Source organism: Bufo gargarizans, chromosome 4 (genome assembly GCF_014858855.1).
Source record: "Bufo gargarizans isolate SCDJY-AF-19 chromosome 4, ASM1485885v1, whole genome shotgun sequence".
NCBI classification, from domain to species: domain Eukaryota; kingdom Metazoa; phylum Chordata; class Amphibia; order Anura; family Bufonidae; genus Bufo; species Bufo gargarizans.
This window is the reverse complement of record NC_058083.1, coordinates 210,611,890-210,635,437: the sequence shown is the minus strand read 5'-3', so window position 1 is coordinate 210,635,437 and position 23,548 is coordinate 210,611,890. Positions and strand designations below refer to the sequence as shown.

The 23,548-nt window shown below is 41.0% G+C and overlaps 1 protein-coding gene and 1 long non-coding RNA gene across 4 annotated transcripts in view; one reads left to right on the top strand and one right to left on the bottom strand.

Moving 5' to 3' along the window:
• Positions 1 to 23,548, top strand: part of LOC122936382 (probable cation-transporting ATPase 13A5) — a 214,237-nt gene that overhangs the window by 187,956 nt on the left and 2,733 nt on the right. Inside the window, exons 17-22 of the mRNA XM_044292566.1 lie at positions 7,301 to 7,418; positions 8,151 to 8,275; positions 9,863 to 10,029; positions 11,519 to 11,620; positions 16,511 to 16,590; positions 17,505 to 17,547. Of these exons, the coding sequence (XP_044148501.1) occupies positions 7,301 to 7,418; positions 8,151 to 8,275; positions 9,863 to 10,029; positions 11,519 to 11,620; positions 16,511 to 16,590; positions 17,505 to 17,547 (635 nt within the window). The remainder of the gene's footprint in view (positions 1 to 7,300; positions 7,419 to 8,150; positions 8,276 to 9,862; positions 10,030 to 11,518; positions 11,621 to 16,510; positions 16,591 to 17,504; positions 17,548 to 23,548) is intronic.
• LOC122936384 overlaps positions 6,373 to 23,548 on the bottom strand; it is a 109,354-nt gene continuing 92,178 nt past the window's right edge. Inside the window, exon 4 of one of the 3 annotated variants that reach the window (XR_006388923.1) lies at positions 6,373 to 6,810. This is a non-coding gene — a long non-coding RNA (uncharacterized LOC122936384). Of the gene's footprint in view, positions 6,811 to 16,668; positions 17,362 to 17,408; positions 18,025 to 23,548 lie in introns of those variants that run through there. The other 2 variants (XR_006388922.1, XR_006388924.1) reach the window with 2 other exon arrangements.

Genomic DNA, 23,548 nt, shown 5'->3' with positions numbered 1-23,548 from the left:
TGAACTAATGTAAACATCTGCTTACCATCGCCATTTTGTAATGGAGTTTATTCTAACAAGAATACTGCCTACGTCATATGTGACACTTCAAAGAGGTGCTTCTCTATAGGCAGTGAATAATATATACATATCATCAAGCCATATGATTGGCCTACGCATTCCACCTGTTCATGCATAAGGCAATGCCTGAAACTCTATGGGACACCTGTAGAAAGATGAGAAATCAGACACTTCCCACAGCACAGCTCTTTACCCCCCTCTCTCTCCTCTCCAGTCTTGAAACAATGAGGGGGGTGGGTGGGCACTTGGAAGTAGAAAAAGTTAACTCATTATAATCCTAGATATACAAAATATAGAATAAAATTCACACATCTTTAACAGTCCCCCCTTGAATTTCATTCTCTCCTTAAACATAAACATCTGTCCCAATGCTCCGCCTCCTCTTCACCAGCTTCCACGACAAGCCATACCTATCGAACAGCCTCCTGTGACACTGGATTTGAGCACGGGGAAGTCAGATGATCTTTCCCTAACTGGCGTTGACATTATATGGGAGAACTGGAGGTCAAAAACTGAAGCAAAAACTCGAAAATGTACTTTAGTCAAATGCTTATACAAAACTGATCACATAATCTGTCAGACAACCATGTTGCATCTGGAGCTGCTGTGGGAAGTAAAATCCTATTCTAGGGGCCGACCCAAAAAGGACCTTATAGGGACAAAGGCCTGTCTCACGGTTAGGCGTATACCTTACTAAAAGAGGGCTACCAGCAGGCACTCTATTAAGGCTTTGAATCTTTAACTTAGTGTCCCGTTCAGTTCCTTTTCCCTACTCTACTGCTGCTTTGTGGATGGTACGAAACATGTAAGGCCTGTCCTACACCCAAAACCTTTGTCATCTCCTGCATCACTTCACCTGTGAAGTGAACACCTGTGTCACTTTCAATGATCTAAGGTACCCCATACTTGCACACAACTTCGGCCATAATCTTCTTTACTTCTTTGGGTACGGTTTTGGCCATCCTGAAAACAAGTCATCACATATCAATACATACTCATACATGCCCACCTTGGATATTTGAAGGTAGTCTGCAAACGTTTAAACAGATACAAAAAGCAAGATGTGTTTCTTGGGTACCTTAACCATCTTGCCTACGTTGTTCTGGGCACAAACCATTTATCCTTGAGTATGTCTGACTGTTACAGTGCTGAACCCTGGGGCGTACCATATGCTACATGCTAAATCACACATAGCAGTTTTTGTCTGGTGCATCACTCCATGGGTTGCCTGTGCCATCGTGGAGTAGAGGGACCTGGGAAGGTAAAGTTTCCCTTCTTATTTGTAGTCCCCCCTTTTTCATCCACCAGTCCCTTTCCTCCTTCCCCATCTTGTTCTGTAAAGTCTTAAGAACTTTCGGGAGACAGGAGGAGTTATTTCAGGGACCTGAACTGTGGCCACTTAAGACAGGGGTCTGCTTAGGTAATTTGGCAGCCATCTTTTCCGCCTGATCTGCCGTGGCTTTCCCCTTTGCCTGCTCTGCATCTGTTTACAGTGGCCTTTCGTTGCTATCATCACCCCTCATGTTAGTGACAAGAGGGCTTCCATCAGAGACCTCACTGCTTCCCCATTTTCGATGGGTTTACCTGAAGCGATCAAGGAGTCTCTGGCTTTCCATATGGGCTCATAGTCATGGGCTATCCCAAAGCACACCTGGAATCAGTGTAAATGGTAGCTGTTTTTCCTTCTGCATATCTGCAAGCCATCTTCAGAGTCTTTTAGCTCTACTTCTGAGCAGACATGTGTGGTAGTTCACGTTTAATCACCACTGCCCAACCTGTGTAGTACCTGCCATCCTGGCCATACCTCGATCCATCCACAAAGAGCATATGATCTAGATTACCTAATGGCTGATTTACCAAATCCCACTACCTCTTGTGACATCATCTGCAAACAGTCCGGAGCCTCTTCCTTTGAATCTGGAAGAAAAGTTTAAAGTGCGGTGCCCTAACTCTTCCCTCCCCCCTTGGTCCAGAGGCAACAGGCTGGCTGGGTCCAAAGTATTACACCTTTGGAGAGCAACATTGTCAGGCAACAAAATGGAACAATAATGGGCAACAAAACAATCATTTGGATTGTACGTTCATGAGGATAGATGTAATATCAGCATCACTTTGTGGTTCAGAACTATCTCAGAGCTTTCATCAAGCATAGCTAGTACAACTACTACAGCTCTGATGCAGAAAGGGGCACCTCTGGCCGCGGGATCAAGTCTGACTGAATAATATGCTATGGGGCGTTATTGCTGGCCATGCAGTTGGGTGAGGACAGCTGAGTCATGGCCACTCACTTCATTAACAATACAATCTAAATGTAATAATCTGATAGGCTCAGTGTGGGGGAACACAAAATTGCCAGTTCTTGGCATAAAAAGCATCTACCACCTCATCTGTGAGGCGGTAGGGACTAAAGGACAAATCAATCACAGTGGAGTGAGTAGAGGTAATGGGAACCTGAGCCGACAAGCTGTGTGTGTGTGTGTTGGGCACGATGTGGGTGTTAGAAACTGTGGCTTCATTAACGGCATGTAGGTCATGTACCATCCAATGGTGAGTGGTTTGCTTTTCTCAGCTTCTGGGAGTACTGATACAAACATGGACCAGGGAATTTTATCACTAATGGCCAACAAACAAAGTTCTTGGTCGTTGAGGGCACCTGCAAGCTTCACAGTGCCGTTCTCCTGATGTGAGATACCAGCATGTACTTTTGCAAACAAATCTGCACCTAGGAGGCAACAAGGGGCATTACCACTGACCAGCAAATGGGCAAGCGCATCTTGGTTAGGGGCAAATCTAATATGGATGGTTTCTTCTGTTGAAAAAAGTGAGCGTACTACTTTCCCATCCACTTCTACCCAAAGGCTGGTGTCCTCGGAGAGTAAATCAGGGGAGGCCATGTTTGCTGTGCACAACTGTCTTAGCTGCTCCAGTATCAATCAAAAATGGGACTACTTCTTTATCACCCAGAGTGAGGGATATCATCGGGCCAGACTGAATCTGCTAAAAATGTTTAAAAGTAGAGCCGATACTGGATTTCCTGTTTCCTAATCTTGATCTAACTCCCCCTCCCTCACCTGTCTGTGTTCTCCTTATGACAAAAAAAACAAAACATGGGTGTCTGTGGGGAAGGACAGTGATCCGGGCATGGTCAACATAGAATACAATCCTCTCGTGTGGTGTGGACGAGGAGTACCACACACACCAAACACTCTCTCTTCTGGGATCTGGGTCCCACAGACTCTGCAGGCCCACCATAGGGTGGCAGACTTACTTTTTCCCTCACTTCAATGAGGCGTTTGACATCAGGGCTGAAGCAATGCCAAAGGAACACTACCTATGGTTGGCACCACTGAACCACCCAATGCCGCTTGATGTTACTCTGCATTTTGGCTTACAGAAGTATCCAACTTTTCCTATCGCAGAATTAATAGACTGGAAAACAAAACACGACTTCTCATCTTCCATGGGAGTGTCTGTAACTAAGGGATGGGCACAAGGGCTGTCGTTGTCTGTAACGTCCACCCCTATCCTCCTCCCTACGCTCTGTCATCTAAGTCCACCCCCTTCAGTCGGACGCTATGGTTCTCCTTTTGTCCGTCAGTAAGGTGCCAGCTGCCCATTAGAACAGAGCTCTGATGTTTAGCACAACACTTAACGTAACTTCAAACATTAAAACAAACAGATCGGACAATACAGACATGAACACACAAAGGGCCCATAAGAAACTTTTCATTGACTTCAATTTAAAAATAAAATAAATAAATAAATATGTACAGCTTGATCAATGCTGTTGGCACCAATAAAAACCCAAAAACTTCCAAGAAAAATAAAATAAAATACTCAATGCGCATATTATTTAAAAAATAAATAAATAAATATACCGTACTCCATACGCATTCATATTTTCATGTTTTCATGTACTCATTTTCACAAGCAGCTTATAACCATGCGCTCATACATAAGAACTGAATTGCATTCACAGCTCTGCTAAAAACCTCCATCAGTCTTCACACATATTTGCCTCAATTACAACTCAAAGCCACACCCATTCACATTCCACTGAATCATTTATGTCTTCCAACCCACATTGTTTCATCCCAAAACTTGCAGCACAGACAAACACAGCTTTCCTGGAAACAGATAGCCACACCACACCCAGAATTGCTGATGGTCTGTCGCTGTAAGAGAATATACATGTTATAATCATATAGTCATTTTGTTAAAAGCTGGATTCCCACAGTACACAGCTTGGGAAAGAAGAAAGAAGATTATTGAACAATTCTTTGTCTTGTATAATATATTACACATCACTTATTCTGCATCATTCCCTCATTCCCTCCCACCTTTTTCCTTCGTCTGCTCCCCTTATCTCAGGAATGTTTCTGTTAAGTTGGGGGAAGTGAGTCTCTTTAGCTCACACTGGATACAACACCTATCCATTAACTGACCATCTTTTACTGCTGTAATCTCTAGGATATTCCCTAGTTAAACACACACATTTTATTAGGGTAACAAAACTTAACCGGTTCGTTTCGGAACATTTAACACAAGCGCCGTTCTGATTGCAGACACTGGGGCACTTTCTTTCTTTCATGTTAATGCCATCAATTAACATCCTGACACTGCTCTGTTTTTCACTCATTAGAACTCCCCCCCTCAAAATCACGGGAGTTCTGATGCCCACAGTCTGTAAGCTCTAACTTCACAGATTCTTACAGATCTTCATCCCTGTTGCCAGGGGCGACCTCTGTCCGAGTCTACACTTTCTCTAACATTCTTTTTCACATTTTAACTTTCAATTCTTCCCTCGCTACTAGCTAGGGGCTGTATTTTCTCCTTCATAATGCTGGGACTGACCGATATCAAAACAACAGTATTTCAGACTGACACACACACAAAACAGAGGAGTGATCAGCACCTTTAGCCCTTTCTTCCGCAGACAAAGGATTCACCCTCCCCTCTGGTTGGCTCAAATCTGACTATCACGTCTGACTAGTCAGCCGGGACTCCCCGCACGTCTTCCCCAAAACCAGGGGTCAGGCGGGCTCCGTCGCATCTTCCTGGGGTCAGGTCAGGTAGAGAATATCACCGCAGTCTTCCCCTTGATCAAAAGGTCATGAGAGGTTCTACCATCTTCCTAGGGTCAGGTCAGGTAGTCTCCGCAGTCTTCCATTAGATCAAAAGATCATACGGCTCTACGCATCTTCCTGGTCAGGTCAGCCGGAGTTCCTTGTCCCACACCTCGGCGCTACAGCGCCCCCTTCCCAACCAGGAGGTTACTGTCCCCTCCCTTTGTCTGTGGTTTTACCGTCTGTGCTCAACTCACTCCTCACATAAATCACAGACACACACAAAACATATACACACCAGAGTGATCTATGATTTCAGACTATTTGTTCAATAGACTCCAAGCTTTCAGCATTACAGCCGACTACTATACTTACATCGGTACCACCTCACAGCAGACTGAGCTATCTGAGCATGACAAAGTAACTAGCAGAAAGGCAGATGAGATAAAAAGTTTTCTCACCTTTCTTTGAGGTTGCAATCCTCTCTCCTCTGCCGTTCGTCAAGCTCAGGGGCCCGTCTTGTCAGCTGTCTGATGCTACGTTCGCTCAGAATCCAATCTGGGGTGCCATTTGTTAAAACCACCCTAAATTAGGGCATTTTAGATACACTCTGGTGTTCCAGATCAATGTACCCCCCCCAGGGGTTAATATCCACGCGTGGCTGAGAGACTGAACACTGACACAGAAGTTGGTCAAAGCAATCTCTAACTTTATTACATGGACTAAGCGTATATGAATCTTCAGAAGAGGGCAGTCCTCTCTGAGGGTAAAACATTGTTTCATTGGTCAAAAAGGAAAAAGTGATAAGAGAAACAGAGATAACACTTCAACATCTGCGCAGTGAGTACCACTTTGGAATGTGAACTAATGTAAACATCTGGTTACCATCGCCATTTTGTAATGGAGTTTATTCTAACAAGAATACTGCCTACGTCATATGTGACACTTCAAAGAGGTGCTTCTCTATAGGCAGTGAATAATATATACATATCATCAAGCCATATGATTGGCCTACGCATTGCACCTGTTCATGCATAAGGCAATGCCTGACACTCTATGGGACACCTGTAGAAAGATGAGAAATCAGACACTTCCCACAGCACAGCTCTTTACCCCCCTCTCTCTCCTCTCCAGTCTTGAAACAAAGAGGGGGGTGGGTGGGAACTTGGAAGTAGAAAAAGTTAACGCATTATAATCCTAAATATACAAAATATAGAATAAAATTCACACATCTTTAACACCACCATCAGGATCTGCTCATACTGGAAGGAGTTAGGGAAAGGCCTAGGGATTACTAGGAGGTCACCATCCCTCTTAGTTTTTGAGGCCTAGATTGTTATCTATTCATTGTGGTGTATATTTGGTGTTTTTCCTTCCCCTTAACCTGTGATGGATACTATGTAGGTAGGTCCAAACTTAACCCTCTGGGACAAAAAGTCCTTAAATATTGTAGTAAAGACCATTTAAAAACAGTTTTGCCACATATGAGTAAAATGCAATTATAAAAAACCTACCACATAGGTGTTCATAGACTTCAAGGCCTGACATCCATCATACATGTAAAATAGATATGGAAAACATGTTTTGCATGATAGCAGCATTATGGTCCATTAATTTACTTAAGCTGTTCCACATACTGTTCGATTTCTTTGAGAACACATTTGGGGAGATGTATTAATACTGTCTAAAATAAAAAAATAAAGCATAGTTGTAGAAGAAACAGGCAGAAACTACCCCAAATTTATCTCAGGGGTGTGCGATGTCTGATAGATTTGGCACAACTTGATAGACATTTTGAAGTTTTTCTCTTACTTATGCTACCTCTTGGTTAGCTTACTTTAAATTAGTATTTTGCACTAAGATTGTGGTTCACAACATTAATTTTGTTCAATTTAGGAGTCCTCTAAACAAAGAAAGTGGGGCCCAACAAGTGTCTAAAGTGAACAATAATTCTGGCAGAAGACATGTATACCAGTTTTTTGGCACAAGTGACACAATAATGTTGCTGTTATATTGAATTCTTCTGTTATGTTGAATATGGATGAAAATATAAGTTTATCCTTTGTTAAGGAATAGCAACATATTTCAGTTTCTTCCTAAAGTCATGGAACTGTTATTTTTTTTGTGGATTACAGTATTTTACTAATATTGTAATGACTGTCATGTTTAAATAGTCCCAAAGAGCTTCTCCATGAAACTTGATGACTACACTGCACAAGGCTTTCGAGTAATTGGACTAGCATATCGATCACTGCAAAAAGAAGGTCTACCAAAGTCTTTTAACATAGAGAGGTATGATATTTTGATATCTTTGGGCCACCTATTTATTGTATTGTATCGTATATATTAAGTTATTTTTATTATTATTAGAAGTTATTAATTTGGTTGATTGAAAATTATATAAAATGTGATTTATTTATTTTTTGTGTGATGTATGTGTGATTTTTTTTTAACTTGGTGATTTATTTTTTTTGTAGACCAAATTCATTTTATCCCTTTCTAATCATCTCAATATACATAATACTGACTGACTGGTGAGATTGTGGAAAGGGAGCTCATGCTTCTATACAGGAAAACATAGAGGAGGAGGAAGCAGCTGAAAGCAATAGCCTGAGCCTGTAAAAAGACAGGAGTCAAATTTTATACTCTCATAAAACAATAGCGGTCAATTGTAAACTTGTGGTGGGCTTCTGATTATATACTGTACAAAGTTGCAGTTTTTATAGAGTGTTGCAATATAGGTCATCAATATCAGATCGGTGAGGGTCCTGGCACCCCCTTTGATCACCTGATTAAAGAGAACACAGTGCTCATACTGCTGGAGTTGGACCCCGCCGTTCTGATATTGATGACTTATCCTGAGGACAGCTCCCCAGAAACTGGCCAACCCCTTTAATGAAATAGAGCTAAACAGCAAGACAATAAATGGCAGACAAGTGTTACCCAAATATAATGATTTATATACAGGTAGATAATGAACATTCTTTCACAACTTCATTAATGAATTTTTTTTTATATTTAAAGGGAAGTCGTGGAGTGTGACCTCACATTTCTTGGCTTATTGCTCCTGGAAAATCAACTTAAACCAGAAACCACTTCAGTGCTAGACGAACTCCGGGAAGCTAATATTAGGAGTGTAATGGTCACAGGTATTTTTTTTAGCTTCATTTATTTTATTTATTTGAGCTTTTTAACTAGCTTTTAAAACATAATTCATTTTTGTCCCCATTATTCTTTGTTTTGATCTCTGAATCCCTAGGTAAATTGGTAGCTAAGAGGTTTTGAGCATGGTCTGTTGTGTCGGTGTTGTGGATAATAGAATAATTTGTCTTTGCTTGTGTGATTGCTGACTCATTCATCCACTAGGAAATATTACCCAGTTGCAGAGTCTAAAGGCTCGAGGATAAAGGTCCAAGCAAGGCTTGCTCAGTTTGGAGTTTATTACTGTGATGCGCACAGAGTGACAGTAGGGTGAGACTGTACCTCTAGATTAATTTTACAACCAAATATATACTTAGTGGTCTTATATAACACCCATTGTTTAAATTAACCCCCGGATAATGCCCCCATAAATTATCTAAATAGCAGAATAGGTCATCAGTATCTAATTGGTGGAGGTCCGACACCCGGGACCCCACCGTTCAGCTGTTTGAGATGGCATTGGCACTCCTGAGAGCGCTGCGTGGCCTTCCGGCAGCTTACCAAGCACACTACCATACATTTTACAGCAGCTGTGCTTGGTGTTGCGCTCAGCCCCATTCATTTTAACATATATCGGAGAGAGCCTGTGAGCAGCAATCATTGTGGAGCACATCTCCACAGTTCAGTATATAGAAGATGAGGAGCTATTTTTCTAATAGAAATTTACCATTTCAGTAATTAAAGTATATTACAAAAATGGTCTGTATCACTACTCCTACACATTACAAAAAAATAATCAAGTTATTATATACAAATTACTACAAGAATATGTTAAAGGATAACTGTCGTACATATATTTTTTGGAGTATTGGATTGTGGTGATTAATATCTCCTTGGTGGCCCTATTTCAACTTTTCACTGTGTATTCAATTACCCCTTAATTTCACATTTTTGTTCCCTGTACTGCCTATTTTTTACCTGTGCTTAAAATAGGGTTGCTATGCAGGGTCCGTCTATCGGTTGATAGACGGAGCACGCAGCGTGCAGGCTCACATTGCTGACAGCCAGGGACTGTAGGTAAATGATTAAAGCCAGGTCCTCCCCAGCAGCTGATAACAGTGCCTGGGCTGCGTGCACTTTTCCCTGTCCCTGCGCTTGGCAGATGCTCCCTCACTCAGCAGAGCTGGAGAATGCAGAGTTGAACCAGCACAGTGCATAAATGAAACTGTGGTAAGAGGACCCCTTTGTGCTGCAGGAGATTAACCCTTCAGGGGGGAGGGCTCTGGTTACTGACACTTTTGGGGGGCTATTGTTACTGGCTAGTGAGGGCAGGCGGGATTAGCTTCAGGGTGAGGGCAGTGGCGGCTATCTTAACTGAATAGTGAAATTGCAGTTTTATGCAGACTGGTTGCTAAGGGCTGAATTTTATTAAATATGGGGTAAGTCAGTCTAATAGTAACTGATTCTGGAATATCATGTTATTAGTAACTACATATATGAAAATTGAAATTAGGGTCTAAATGTGACAGTTATCCTTTAGGCTATATGATGATTTTCATTGTTAGACTGTCCATAATGTCTTATTGTTTTAATAGGTGATAACCTTCAGACAGCTGTGACAGTGGGTAAAAAATCGGGAATGATTCCTTCCAACAGTAACATAATTATGTTGGAGGCCTGTGATCCTGAGAAAGATTTACCCGCTTCAGTTACTTGGAAATGTTTGACTGAAATTCAAGCAAATGGAAACCACAACGATAAAGTATGCTATAATATTGCAGATATTAATCCTGTAATCCAGAAAATCCTGTAATAGGGCAGTTTACCTTTAGTATTTTATTGTATTCTATGGAATTGAACTCATTATAGAACACAGCACAGTATGTACCGCAATGTAATATGCCAAAAATATACTTATAGGGATTAGACAAAGTAGAATAACACATACTACACTTTCTGAAACAGATAAAAATAGTATTTTGAGACTTAAAGTCAAAACATTTCCATCACTTGCCTACAGCAATCACTATATGAGCCAGTTGAAGTACTAGCCAAATACCAATTGGGATGCATAAATACCAGATATTCTCCAGGTACTTGACATAGACCAACCAGCCAAACCATGTAGTGCAATCTGTCCCTCCATCATTGAAAAATTTTCTTCTGCATTTACACAAAACATGTCTGCAGAAGCTTTCATCTAGGGCAACACCTTTGGTTAAGCAGCTATAAAACAACAAGCTGATCACTATGGGTCTGGTTGGTTACTGAAACCAAGAAAAGCCATACATTTCATTTAAACTCTTTAATAATATAAAAACCTGAGCTGTATTATCTTAGAATAAGGTTCAGACAGAACAAGTTTGATGAGCCCCTGAGGAGCCGAAGCAGAAGATGGGAGTTGGAGTAGCTCTGTCAATGATGTGCCACAGTTTACTCTCTCAAGCCATCACTCCCTGCGGTCTCTGCAGTGAAATATGGGCACCCTCTGTTCCCTCGGGGCACTACTGTAGCTGTGGGTCTCGGATGGTAGTTTGGGGGTGGCCTTGATGTTAAATGTGGGTGCAAAGCAGGGTTTAAAACAGTGAAATTTCAGCATGTGGCGTTAGGAGAGTTAGTAACCAGACTAGATTAACCAAACAAAAGTCCCTCTTTACTGTGTACAAAATAGGAGTTTCAGTACAACCAGCATATATCTGTACACAGTGCAAATTCTTCAAACATGAACTAAGCAAGTAGTTGTCAGCAATGACCCTCTGATTATTCTTTATCTTGCTAATTATTTGTGAATTTTGCACTTTCTCTGTGACTGGGATCTCTGGCTAGCAGTTGCAGTCTGGCAACTGTGGCTGTAGTGTCCACTAATCTGAATTGTAGAGGCTGTATTAACAGGTTACCCCTCTCCAGCAGCAGGGTCTGAAATGTTTTATGCTATGTTACTTTGCTGACCCTCATGGTGTACGGCAGCAGCCAGCCGATACCCTAAGCTCCAGAGAGGGCTGGGCCAGGATGATTAACTTCATCCATGACTGACTAAGTGTACAATATTTTACATTAGTATAACAAACAGTGAAAACATTTTAAACCAAATTGCAGATACCCCCTTGCTCTGGAGTATGGCACAAACAGTGATATAAAATAAAGAGAATATTAGTTTATTGTGTGTATATTTAGCAACACAAAATAACCAAATGTTTAAATCACTTCATTCCATATTCATAATCTACCTTTTCTTATTTTTCTTTCTTAAGTCACAAATTAATGTTGGGGAAAGATTGGAACATTTTCACTTTGCAATGAATGGAAAGTCCTATCAAGTTTTAACTCAACATTTTTCAAATTTGCTTCCAAAAGTAAGTGTAGAACTATCATTTTGTCTCAACATTTGTATTTTGTGCCATATTAATGGTGGATGAAAGGCGCGCTATTAGCAAAAACAATAGCAGATATAGTTGTTTTGACAGAGTAGCAATGAGCTATTCTCTTCTAATGAACATTAGATTCTAGTTGGGAGCATCTGAATTAACATCTTTACTACCTGGCATCCAGTTATGCTTCCTTCTCCACATATATTACTTTTTATAACTGTGTTCTCTTGTAACAATTTTGCTTTTATAAATACCAAAAATACCCATAAAATAATAAAACTTGAGAACAGTTTATTAGAATTCTGCATTAAAGGGGTTTTCCAGGATTTTACTACTAATGATTAATGATGGGCGAAGTTATCGAAAATTCAATTCAGCTGCTTCACCGAACTTCAACAAGAAATTTGATTTGTTACAAAGTACTTTATCACAAATCAAATTCCATTGTATGTAGTGGGAGCGATGACAGGGAATGGCGATGGCGCCACCCCCGTCATTGAATCTCACAGATTAGCATTCAACGCTGATTGTGGCATCTGAAAGTCACAGGGGTTAATCAGGGGTTTTAAAAAAATACACACCATATTTTTCACTTTATGGTGGGAAAAAAAAGTGGTGGGAAAAGGGCTGTGTGTCTTATAAAGCGAATACTAGTGAATGCTTCCATTATGGAAGCACTCATTAGTACCATATGCATTAGGTGCCAGGAGCAGGGAGTGAAGTGCTGCGAGTGCTTCTGGTACTCACCCTCCCTGGTCTTCCTTCCTGGGGCCGGTGCTGCACTGTCCTGACCCTGTCAGGTGACAGTGCAGCGCAGACCGTAGAAGACATGGGAGCATGACTGCTGCCGGAGATGGAGAGGAGCCGAAGGCAGGAGAGGTAGGAAGAGTTTTTTTTTATTTTATTCTGATCTGAGGTCTAATGGTTCTGGCAAGGAACTCTGGGGGGGTCTGACATTAAGGGCTGATCCGAGGTTTGATGGGGGAGTCTGATAATGAGGGCTGATCTGAGGTCAGATTGGGGTCTGAAAAAATGGGCTTATCTGAGGTCTGATGGGGGGTCTCACATTGAGGGCTGATCTGAGGTCTGATGGGGGTCTAAAATAAAGGGCTGATATAAGGTCTGATGGAGACTGATATTGAGGGCTGAAAGAGTTCTGACATGGAGGACTGATGGGGTTCTGACATGGAGGGCTGATGGGGTTCTGACATGGAGGGCTCATATCATGTGATGTCCTGATATTTATGGGGGGTTAATCTGAGGATCTGATATGAGGTCTGATGAAAAATATTTTTTTCTTATTTTCCTCCTCTAAAACCTGGGGTGCGTCTTATCATTGGCTGTGTCTTATAAAACAAAAAATACAGTACTCACCATCTTCATTTGATTGCAGATTGTCACACGTCCACTGGATAGGTCATCAGTGTTTGATCAGTGGGGGTCCAACACCTGGGATCTAAAGTGATCTAAATATTTTTAAGTATGCATGATATTTATGCCAATGTAACTCTGTACTCTTACGTAACTGAGAACAGTGAGTTATGCTTGGCACTATAATGGTACAGGCTCAGCAGGGATTAAAGGCTAGACATGATACAAGAACCAAGAGTACAACATACATAAGGCAACGTTACTAAGAAGACTACATAGATACAACACCAAAATCAAGACTGCTACATAGATACAATACGAGACCCAATATTAGTACACAGTTGTGATACTAGAACCAAGATTACTACATAAATATGTTACCAAAACCAAGATTACTACATAGATACAGTAACACAGTTCACTGTATAGATATGATATGATAATCATACCACACAATACAGTCAGGTCCATAAATATTGGGACATCGACACAATTCTAAAACATTTTTGGCTCTATATGATGTGCTTTAGCTGCAGACTGTCAGCTTTAATTTGAGGGTATTTACATTCTAATCAGGTGAATGGTGTAGGAATTGCAACAGTTTGCATATGTGCCTCCCACCTGATAAGGGACCAAAAGTAATGTGACAAATGGCTTCTCAGCTCTTCCATGGCCCGGTGTGTTATTCCCTTATTATCCCAATTACAATGAGCAGATAAAAGGTCCAGAGTTTATTTCAAGTGTGCTATTTGCATTTGGAATTTGTTGCTGTCAACTCTCAAGATGAGATACAAAGAGCTGTCACTATCAGTGAATCAAGCCATCATTAGGCTGAAAAAGCGAAACAAACCCATCAGAGAGATAGCAAAAACATTAGGCGTGGCCAAAACAACTGTTTGGAATATTCTTAAAAAGAAGAAATGCACTGGTGAGCTCAGCAACACTAAAATACCCAGAAGACCATAGAAAAAAACTGTGGTGGATGACTGAAGAAGTAGGTGTATGTGTGTCAACAATCAAGAGAAGACTTCACCAAAGTGAATACAGAGGGTTCACCACAAGATGTAAACCATTGGTGAGCCTCAAAAACAGGAAGGCCATATAAGAGTTTGCCAAACTACATCTAAAAAAGCCTTTACAGTTCTGGAACAACATCCTATGGACAGATGAGACCAAGATCAACTTGTACCAGAGTGATGGGAAGAGAAGAATATGGAGAAGAAAAGGAAATGCTCATGATCCTAAGCATACCACCTCATCAGTAAAGCATGGTGGTGGTAGTGTCATGGCCTGGGCAGGTATGTCTGCCAATGGAACTGGTTCTCTTGTATTTATTGATGATGTGACTGCTGACAAAAGCAGCAGGATGAATTCTGAAGTGTTTCGGTCAATATTATCTGCTCATATTCAGCCAAATGCATTGGACGGCGCTTCACAGTGCAGATGGACAATGACCCAAAGCATACTGCAAAAGCAACCAAAGATGTTTTTTAAGGGAAAGAAGTGGAATGTTATGCAATGGCCAAGTCAATCACCTGACCTGAATCCAATCGAGCATGCATTTCACTTGCTGAAGACAAAACGGAAGGGAAAATGCTCCAAGAACAAGCAGGAACTGAAGACAGTTGCAGTAGAGGCATGGCAGAGCATCACCAGGGATGAAACCCTGTGTCTGGTGATGTATAAGCTCTCCAGACTTCAGGCTGTAATTGACTGCAACAGGATTTGCAACCAAGTATTAAAAATTGTAAAGTTTGATTTATTATTATTATTCAGTCCCATTTGTTTTGGTTCCTTAACAAGTGTAAGGCATCGTCCATGGCAACCATCGACCCCCTGCCAACGCGGCTCTGGGGGGGGTTGAGTCAGAGGGAGTCCCCTCCCTCTGTATACCCCGCACGTGCAGCGGTCAGCGCTGACCATCGCACGTGAAATGGTTAATCCACCGGCATCATTGCACACAGCGATGCCGGCGGATGCAGTCAACAGCCCACAGTACTTACCTGCACGTTTATTGGCTGCTTAGCAGCCACGAAACATGCGGGGAGGAGACTCGAGCATGGCACTCGAGCACATGTAGTACTCGGCCGAGTACCGCCATGTGTTGAACATAGCGATGCTCGACCCGAACAAGTATTCGGCTGTGAAAGGGTTAATCCGCCAGCATCACCACACACAGCGATGCCGACGGATGCAGCAGGGGCCCGGCTATCAGTAACAGCCATGCCGTGCTGCGGATCGGGCGGGTGCAGCTCCTGCACCCGCCCAATCCCATCACGTACATGCACGTGAGGATGCAGCAGAGAGCCGCATTTGCTCACGTACATGTACGTGAGGATGTGGGAAGGGGTTAAATTGCTGCCACCACACAATAGTCCTTAAAAGAACTTTTGGGTCTTTGAAATGTTTTAAAATTGAATACATTGCGATCACAAACTCCCTACTCTATTTGTCCCTTCCTAAGCGCAGCTCTCCCTGACTCCCAATGAGTCAAACCCGCATCACCTGGTGCTATATAGCATCCGATGATGCGTTTTGGCCAGCCAATCACTGTAATGCCAGCAGCCAACATGGCTACTGGCATTACAGTGATGGCAGTACTTACCTGCATGTTTATTGGCTGCTTAGCATGGCGCTCGAGCACATGTGTTACTCGGCCAATGCTCGAGCCGAACAAGTATTCGCCCGAGCATGCTCTCTCATCACTACCAGCAAACAAACAGCCTTTAAAAAAGAATTCCTCTGCCCCCAGTAGTAGTCAGTCACGCAGCCTCTGCTTTGCTGGGGTGGTATATGCCTTTGTTTTATCAAGTACGTATCAATAAAGCTACCTTTTAAATATTTACTTACAGGCTTGTATTTTTCTGTGGAAACACCAGCACTATCTCTTTTCAGATAATTGTACTGACCTGTAGAAAATAGTTATTATGTTATGTATAGAGCATGGTAAATACCATAAAACTAATTCCCCAAAAATATGGTGGAATCGCTGTGGGATTTTTTTCATGCCAAAACCTCAAAATGTTTTTGCAATATTTACAGTACATAAGATGTGCGCCAAAATAATGACATTAAAAATGCAACTTGTTCTGCAATTTTTTTATTTTTTATTAAACCTTATACAGCTAAGCTGTATTAGTGCAGAAACAGTTAAAGCTTTTGAAAAATTACTGAGCCTTCAGTATCAAACTAGGCTGCATTCTGAAAGGGTCAATAAACTTAATGTATTTATATTCCAGAATTCATAAATCTGTGTTGACCCACATTATATTAAAAATTCTATTTTTTTTATTTATTTTTTATTAATGACATTTAGTAAATGTTATGTTGGATGTCACTAATAACAAAATAAAAGGCATGATACAAAATAATCCAGGTTGTTTTAAACCAAAAACTACTGGATTGGTAAAGCATATTCATTTGTAACCATTATAAACAACATTATACTCTGTCATACTTTTATATTATATACTTTTCATTTACTATAGTTTATTTGTTTTAAAGATCCTATTAAATGGAACTATTTTTGCAAGAATGACTCCAAAGCAAAAATCAAGTCTTATTGAAGAGCTCCAAAAATTAGAGTGAGTTAAAAACTGATTTATTCTTTTTTTTCTAAAAGCCCGAATATCATTTGTTCTTCTAATTCAAAAGATGCATTGTTTAATGTACAAGTAAATAAATATACAGTATTGTGCAAAAGTTTTAGGCAGATGTGGGGAAAATGTTGCAAAGTTAGAATTCTTCTGAAAATAGTAGTGTTAATGGTATATTTTTATTGATTAACAAAATGCTAAATAAATGAACAAGAAAAATCTAAGGGGATCATTTATTAAGACCGGCGTTCTAGATGCCAGTCTTAATAAGGCCCTGCTCTAGCGCCGGCCTCTACATAACATAGGCGGATCCACGTCCGCTTCTAAATCTATGCCAGCTCCCTCGCTGATGTAGATTTAGACCATTTTCTATGCCTAAAACAGGCACGCAAACTTTTTTAGGCCTGGCGTGAGTGGGGAAAAGTCGCAGATTGCAGCACAAAGAAAATATGCCAAATACAAACGTATTTTTCTTAATAGATAACCCCCTAAATATTTGTTGTGACCACACTGTGCCATCCAGACAGCATCAATTCTTCTAGGTATACTTGCACACAGTTTTGAAGGAGCTCAGCAGAGAGATTGTTCCAAATCTACCGGAAAACTAACCACAGATCTTCTGTGGATTTAGACTTGCTCAACTTCTTCTGTCCCTTCATGTAATCTTTGACAGACTCGATGATGCTGAGATCAGGGCTCTGTGGGGCAATATCATAACTTCCAGGATCCATTGTCTGTCTGTTTCTGATAGTTGTCCCACTGCAGAATAAATTTAAACTATTAACACTTCTAGTTTTGAAAGCATTATTACTTTGCAGAATTTTTCCACATCTGCCTAACAATTTTGCACAGTAGTGTTTACTATAGGCAAACATCTAATAACCCTCAACTTCTTGTTTCAGCTACTTTGTCGGTATGTGTGGAGATGGTGCCAATGACTGTGGGGTAAGGACATGTTAACATGATAAAACATACTTTGATATATCACCATGTCAGTCATAATGGACATATTATTATACTTATAAAGTTGCTATTTTATAGTTTACAGTGGACATTATGGAAATGTGCTAAGTTAATGAATGCAGAGCTCTATATATTTCAGATTCAGGCACCTAATTAAATTAGGGTGACTTTGAGAAAGATTGCCTTGACTTGACTTAAAGTGAGTGTCTGGCCTCAAAACCAATTTTTAATTATGGCCCTGAAAGTCTGTAAATAAAAAATGAAATAAAAATCACTCACCTATTTACCATCACTACATTCCACTGCCAAAGCTCCTGGTGTGTTCCAAAGCTGCACATGACCAGAGACACATCACTGCAGAGACTGCTGAATAACTTTAGTAGTGTACATTATCACGGACAGTACGTCTCATCATTGGTCCATGAGGGACCAGAAGGATCAGGGACAGAAGTCTATGCACTGGAACAAAGCAGTGGTGAGTATGTGAGTGTCTTTTTTAATTTCATTTTGTACACTTTCAGGGCCATAACTAAACACTTTTTTTGTCAGACAACCCCTTTAAGGCTTTTTTACATGGACGGAGGATCACGTGAATTACCAGGAATGAACGTTCCTGCGAACGCTTGTATTTGAAACCTGGTCCATGTAAAAGTGCTGTTAATCACCTGACAAATGACCAGACTTTTATCAGATGACGTGATTGTTTATGTGGCACATGAAATCATCATTTGTTGGCAGCATATCAGCATAAGTCCCCATATGTGTTTGTTTTTGTTTGTTTTTTGCTGCTTTAGCCTGGCACTGTTTGTCTGTGCAGGTGCTTAGCTGCCTCATGACAGCAAGGTACCTACTTTAAATGCTGGAATCGAAGAGACCTCAATAGCAACTACTGTATCTAAATTGCTTGCGAAGCAGAGGGCCCCCCTTTCACCCTAAGGACAGCGATACCGTTGTATATCTCCGACAAGCAATACATTTGGGGATTGGGAAAAAACATTCAGAGCCCAGTCTCTGAATATTTTAACCTAGCAAAGCCCCTGCTACTAAATCTGATTTATTTATTATTTATTCTGGTAGGATCTGATTAAAAACAAATTGATTCACTCATTTCTAATTTTTGACTGGGAATAAATGGTTCAGTCCTGATGATTGCCCTATTTCAGCACATATAAATGGACCCTTATTTTGCAGTTAGATTGACAAATACAGCGCTGTGAACAAATATTTGCCCCTTATTCAACTAATTCTAATTTAAGAAAATGTCAAGAGTAAATACAAAATGCAGCTTTTAAATTATCATTCCATTTACTGATGGTAAAGATTTATTGAAATCAAAACCAATACTTTGCCACATCAGAATATTGTTGTACTAGGCTGTAATTCACCCTACATTAAATGAAATAACTAACAAAAATTGGGGCTTATTAAAACTTAACTTTTAATCAAATTATCAGTGAAAAGATCTCAAATAGAAGATGCATAAAATAACCCTAACACAAGGGGGATAAATAAGTCAGCACATAATTAGCAATCAAATCATTCCTAAGTGACCAGTAATGCTACTCTACAAACACACCTCACACATAAGTCCAGTTTTAAGAGTCATGGTTGCAGGATGGACATGTGTTATCTTAGGATTAAAAGAGAGGGTACCTTGACAGCCAAAATGGTTGTGCTGATTTCTCACATAGACTAGAGAATGTCCCACTTTACCCTCCCATCTATATCATAGTGCTGCAGACCTTCTGATGCTTGGTTGTGGTTGTAGATGGTCACTTCTCCAGGTCGGGTCTGCTGTATACATACATTGGTAAATGTCCCTAATGTGACCATATCATTAAGGAAAACAGACTATAAATTCCTAAAGAAGTTTATATACAGTTCCCCTGCTCTGATAAGGGGGAGATCGTCCGGAACCTTGCCCTAGTCTTGGACCTATACACTATTATACCCTAGTATTGCCCAACATGCCATGTTTCTATCTTGTTGTTACTGGACTCCAAAACTAAGGAATTAAACAAAAGATAAAACAGAACAAATGTTCCTGGGTATAGTAAGTGAGAGGCAGAAGGTCCTCTACCTGTAAATGTTGTGTAGTACCCCAGAGGGGGCACTACCATTCTTATACCGCTAGCAAATAATGTAATCTGTGCTTTTAATTCCAGGTCCTCTGATACTGTTCCTTAATAATATTGCTATGTAACTGTTATATATTGTATGTCATGCACTTTGCCTGGTTGTGCAGCAGGTGGCAGTGTATATATCAGAGTAGCTTTAGATACAATGGAACATACCATTCCATTCTCCCTCCTTTTGGACAGAAGTAGGCTAGTCCTGCTTCCTACCAAGTGTGTGTGTGTGTGTTGCAAGAAGATGTGGCGAGTTGAGAGTTGGAAGGAGACAAGACAACATGATGTAGTGAGGGGAGCGTTTCCCCTCCTGCAGCAGGAGCCCCTGGAGGCAGCTTGTAGAGCACCATAGCACCAGGCAGTTCACAGACTGAGTACAAGGGGGTCAACAGCCAAAGTTACCCAACTCATCAGTACCAAAACTGCTAGAAAGAAGTTCAATAACCAGACTGAAACCAGAGAGTGGCACAACAGCAGAGGGATAAAGCAAGGTATTCAAGTTCACTTGCCATTTTACCCTTAGCCTGCTAAAGCCAAAATAAAGATTAACCATTGTTTGGATGACACAAGGTTATTACAAGTTTATTCAAGTAAAAACGTTGAACTTCACCAAGTCTAGACTTCACCAAGTCTACTTTTTATACAAACTACAACTCCCATTGTTTCTGTAGAGCCTAACCCCAGGGACTGACAATATCCAGGTAGGAGCACCGTGACACAAAACCATTAGGGCCACAACATTCCCACTCAGCATTTCTAAACACTGGGACCTGATCGTCCCTGGGGACTGGCACGCCTCAGCCGTAGAATCAATGGATCCGGGTATCAGCTAACTCCAGGTTATTTTAAAGTCTAAAAGATAAGCTCCTTATGGTTTCTCTAGGTCTAAAGGGTGTATTACATGGGCAGATTTTCTGCCCCATGATCAGCAATGAGTGTTCATATGAATGCTCGTTAGCGATCATCTTGCAGTGTTATACTGCCATTGGTTGCCCAATGTACAAGCAAATGCTCATTCATCAGGCCATCCAGATCTTTCAGCATGCTGAAATATCAGGATTTACCAGTGTAAGATTATGCTGTTTAATTACTATCTGCCGCTGGCAAATGACTGTAAGGCATGTAGACGAGTGATCGTATAGCCAACCCCTTGTTGCGGAGGATATTGCTGCATGTAATAGCAGCAGTCTCCTACCCTAGTGAGCAGGCGATTGTCAGAAAGAAATGCTTTCCTCCCGACAATTGTCTGCTTGATCAGGGTGTCTAATGCACATTTAAGTCTCTTAACCTAATTGCGATTGAGTTTTAGGTCACAAACTGAACATTTTCCTTGGTGCTTGCTGCCATCAATTATGACAAGTCATCCAGGTCTTGTAGAAGTAATGCAGACCCAGACCATTATGTGTGAGATGAGCCCATTTGTTCTTTTTGGTCAGCAGTTGTTTGTGCTTTGAAACTCTCCCTTGGATGCTGCTTTTCCCCATTATTTCTCTTATAGTGGAATCATGTACGTTGACCTTAACTGAGGCAAGTGACCTCTTGGATGAGTAGGCAGATAGTAGGCAGACAATGTCATAGAGCAGCAGAAAATGCTAGCAGAATGCTTGGGTGTATAGGGAGAGGCATTACCAGTAGAAAGAGGGAGGTGCTCATGCCGCTCTACAGAGCACTAGTGAGACCTCATTTGGAGTATTGTGCGCAGTACTACAGACCATATCTCCAGTAGTGATGTCGCGAACGCAAATTTCCTCAAATGTTCGCGAACTTGCGAACCGCAATAGACTTCAATAGGAAGGCGAATTTTAGAACCCACAGGGACTCTTTCTGGCCACAATAGTGATGGAAAAGTTGTTTCAAGGAGACTAACACCTGGACTGTGGCATGCCAGAGGGGGATCCATGGCAAAGGTCCCATGGAAAATTATGTAGTTGGTGCAGAGTGTGGCAAGTTGAAATCTCAATGTGATTAATATAACCTGCATTAATTGCATTGCGATTACAACTTTCTCAAATCCGACAGTACATTCTAGCATAGAGCCGTTCCCATAGTGATGGGGACGCTCCATGAGCACGGAAGTTGACAGAAGCTCTAAGTTGAAATCGCAATGCGATTTATAGAACTTGAATTAATCGCATTGCGATTTCAACTTAGAGCTTCTGCCGACTTCTGTGCTCATGGAGCGTCCCCATCACCATGGGAACGGCTCCATGCTAGAATGTACTGTCGGATTTGACAAAGTTGAAATCGCTTTGCGATTAATTCAAGTTCTATAAATCACATTGTGATTTCAACTGTTGTGGAAATTTTATTATTCGGACATTTAATCTTAGGATGTGTGTGTGTTTTATAGATTGTCATCATGTCTCTCAGTGGTAATAGTAGATTATTGTATACATGTGTTTGCTATGTTATACAAGGATGGGGTGTGTCCATTGTCTGCACAGCCACATTGACTGCCCCTCCCTGTCCTTTGATATGTCATCACTTCCTGTATCCTTGTCTTGGGCCAGCCCCTTTTTACACCTTTTGTTTAGTCAATAAAGGACGGACTGGGCAAGGGGGAGGAGGGAGTTGCTCAGGAGATTGCAATCAAGATGGTAGCATTTGGGTGGTTCTCTGGCTGCGGCTGAGGGAAGATGGACTTACCTTTTTCCTTACACAAACTTTGATGCGAGCTGATTACAACTAATATCTTTTACCACAACATAACTTAGAGCTGCTGGGTTCCTAATGGTTGTATTGCTAGAATATAACGAAGATTGAGAATATAGTGCTATATTCGTTATATTTGTCAATTCTAGCAATACAACCATAGGGAACTTAGCTCTATGTTGAATTCGCAATGTGATTAATATAACCTGCATTATTCGCATTGCGATTACAACTTAGATCTGAGTTCCTAATGGTTGTATTGCTAGAATTGACAACGAATATAGCACTATATTCTCAATCTTCGTTATATTCTATCAATATAAGCATTAGGAACCCAGCTCTAAGTTGTAATTGCAATGCGATTAATATAACCTGTATTAATCGCATTCTGATTACAACTTTGTGACACTGCAGCTTCAGAATGAATCTAAGATGGATGCTGTCCTTGCTTTTTGAGGTAGGAGGGTCTGGGAGGGAGGGTATGCTGCTGATTGGCTGGAATGTGTCTGCTGACTGTGAGGTACAGGGTCAAAGTTTGCTCAATGATGATGTATAGGAGGCGGACCGAACATTGCATATGTTCGCCCGCCACGGCAAACGCAAACATGCAATATTCGCTGGGAACTGTTCGCCGGCGAATAGTTCGGGCCATGTCTAATCTCCAGAAGGATATTGATACTTTGGAGAGAGTTCAGAGAAGAGCTACTAAACTAGTACATGGATTGCAGGATAAAACTTACCAGGAAAGATTAAAGGACCTTAACATGTATAGCTTGGAAGAAAGATGAGACAGAGGGGATATGATAGAAACTTTTAAATACATAAAGGGAATCAACAAGGTAAAAGAGGAGAAAATATTTAAAAGAAGAAAAACTGCTACAAGAGGACATAGTTTTAAATTAGAGGGGCAAAGGTTTAAAAGTAATATCAGGAAGTATTACTTTACTGAGAGAGTAGTGGATGCATGGAATAGCCTTCCTGCAGAAGTGGTAGCTGCAAATACAGTGAAGGAGTTTAAGCATGCATGGGATAGGCATAAGGCCATCCTTCATATAAGATAGGGACAAGGGCTGTTTATTCAGACTAGATGGGCCAAATGGTTCTTATCTGCCGACACATTCTAAGTTTCTATGAGTCGCTGATGCGAACTTGGTGATTTTGTGGATGACAGGCCAAAAAAGGTCATTACTGTTTCAAGTTTT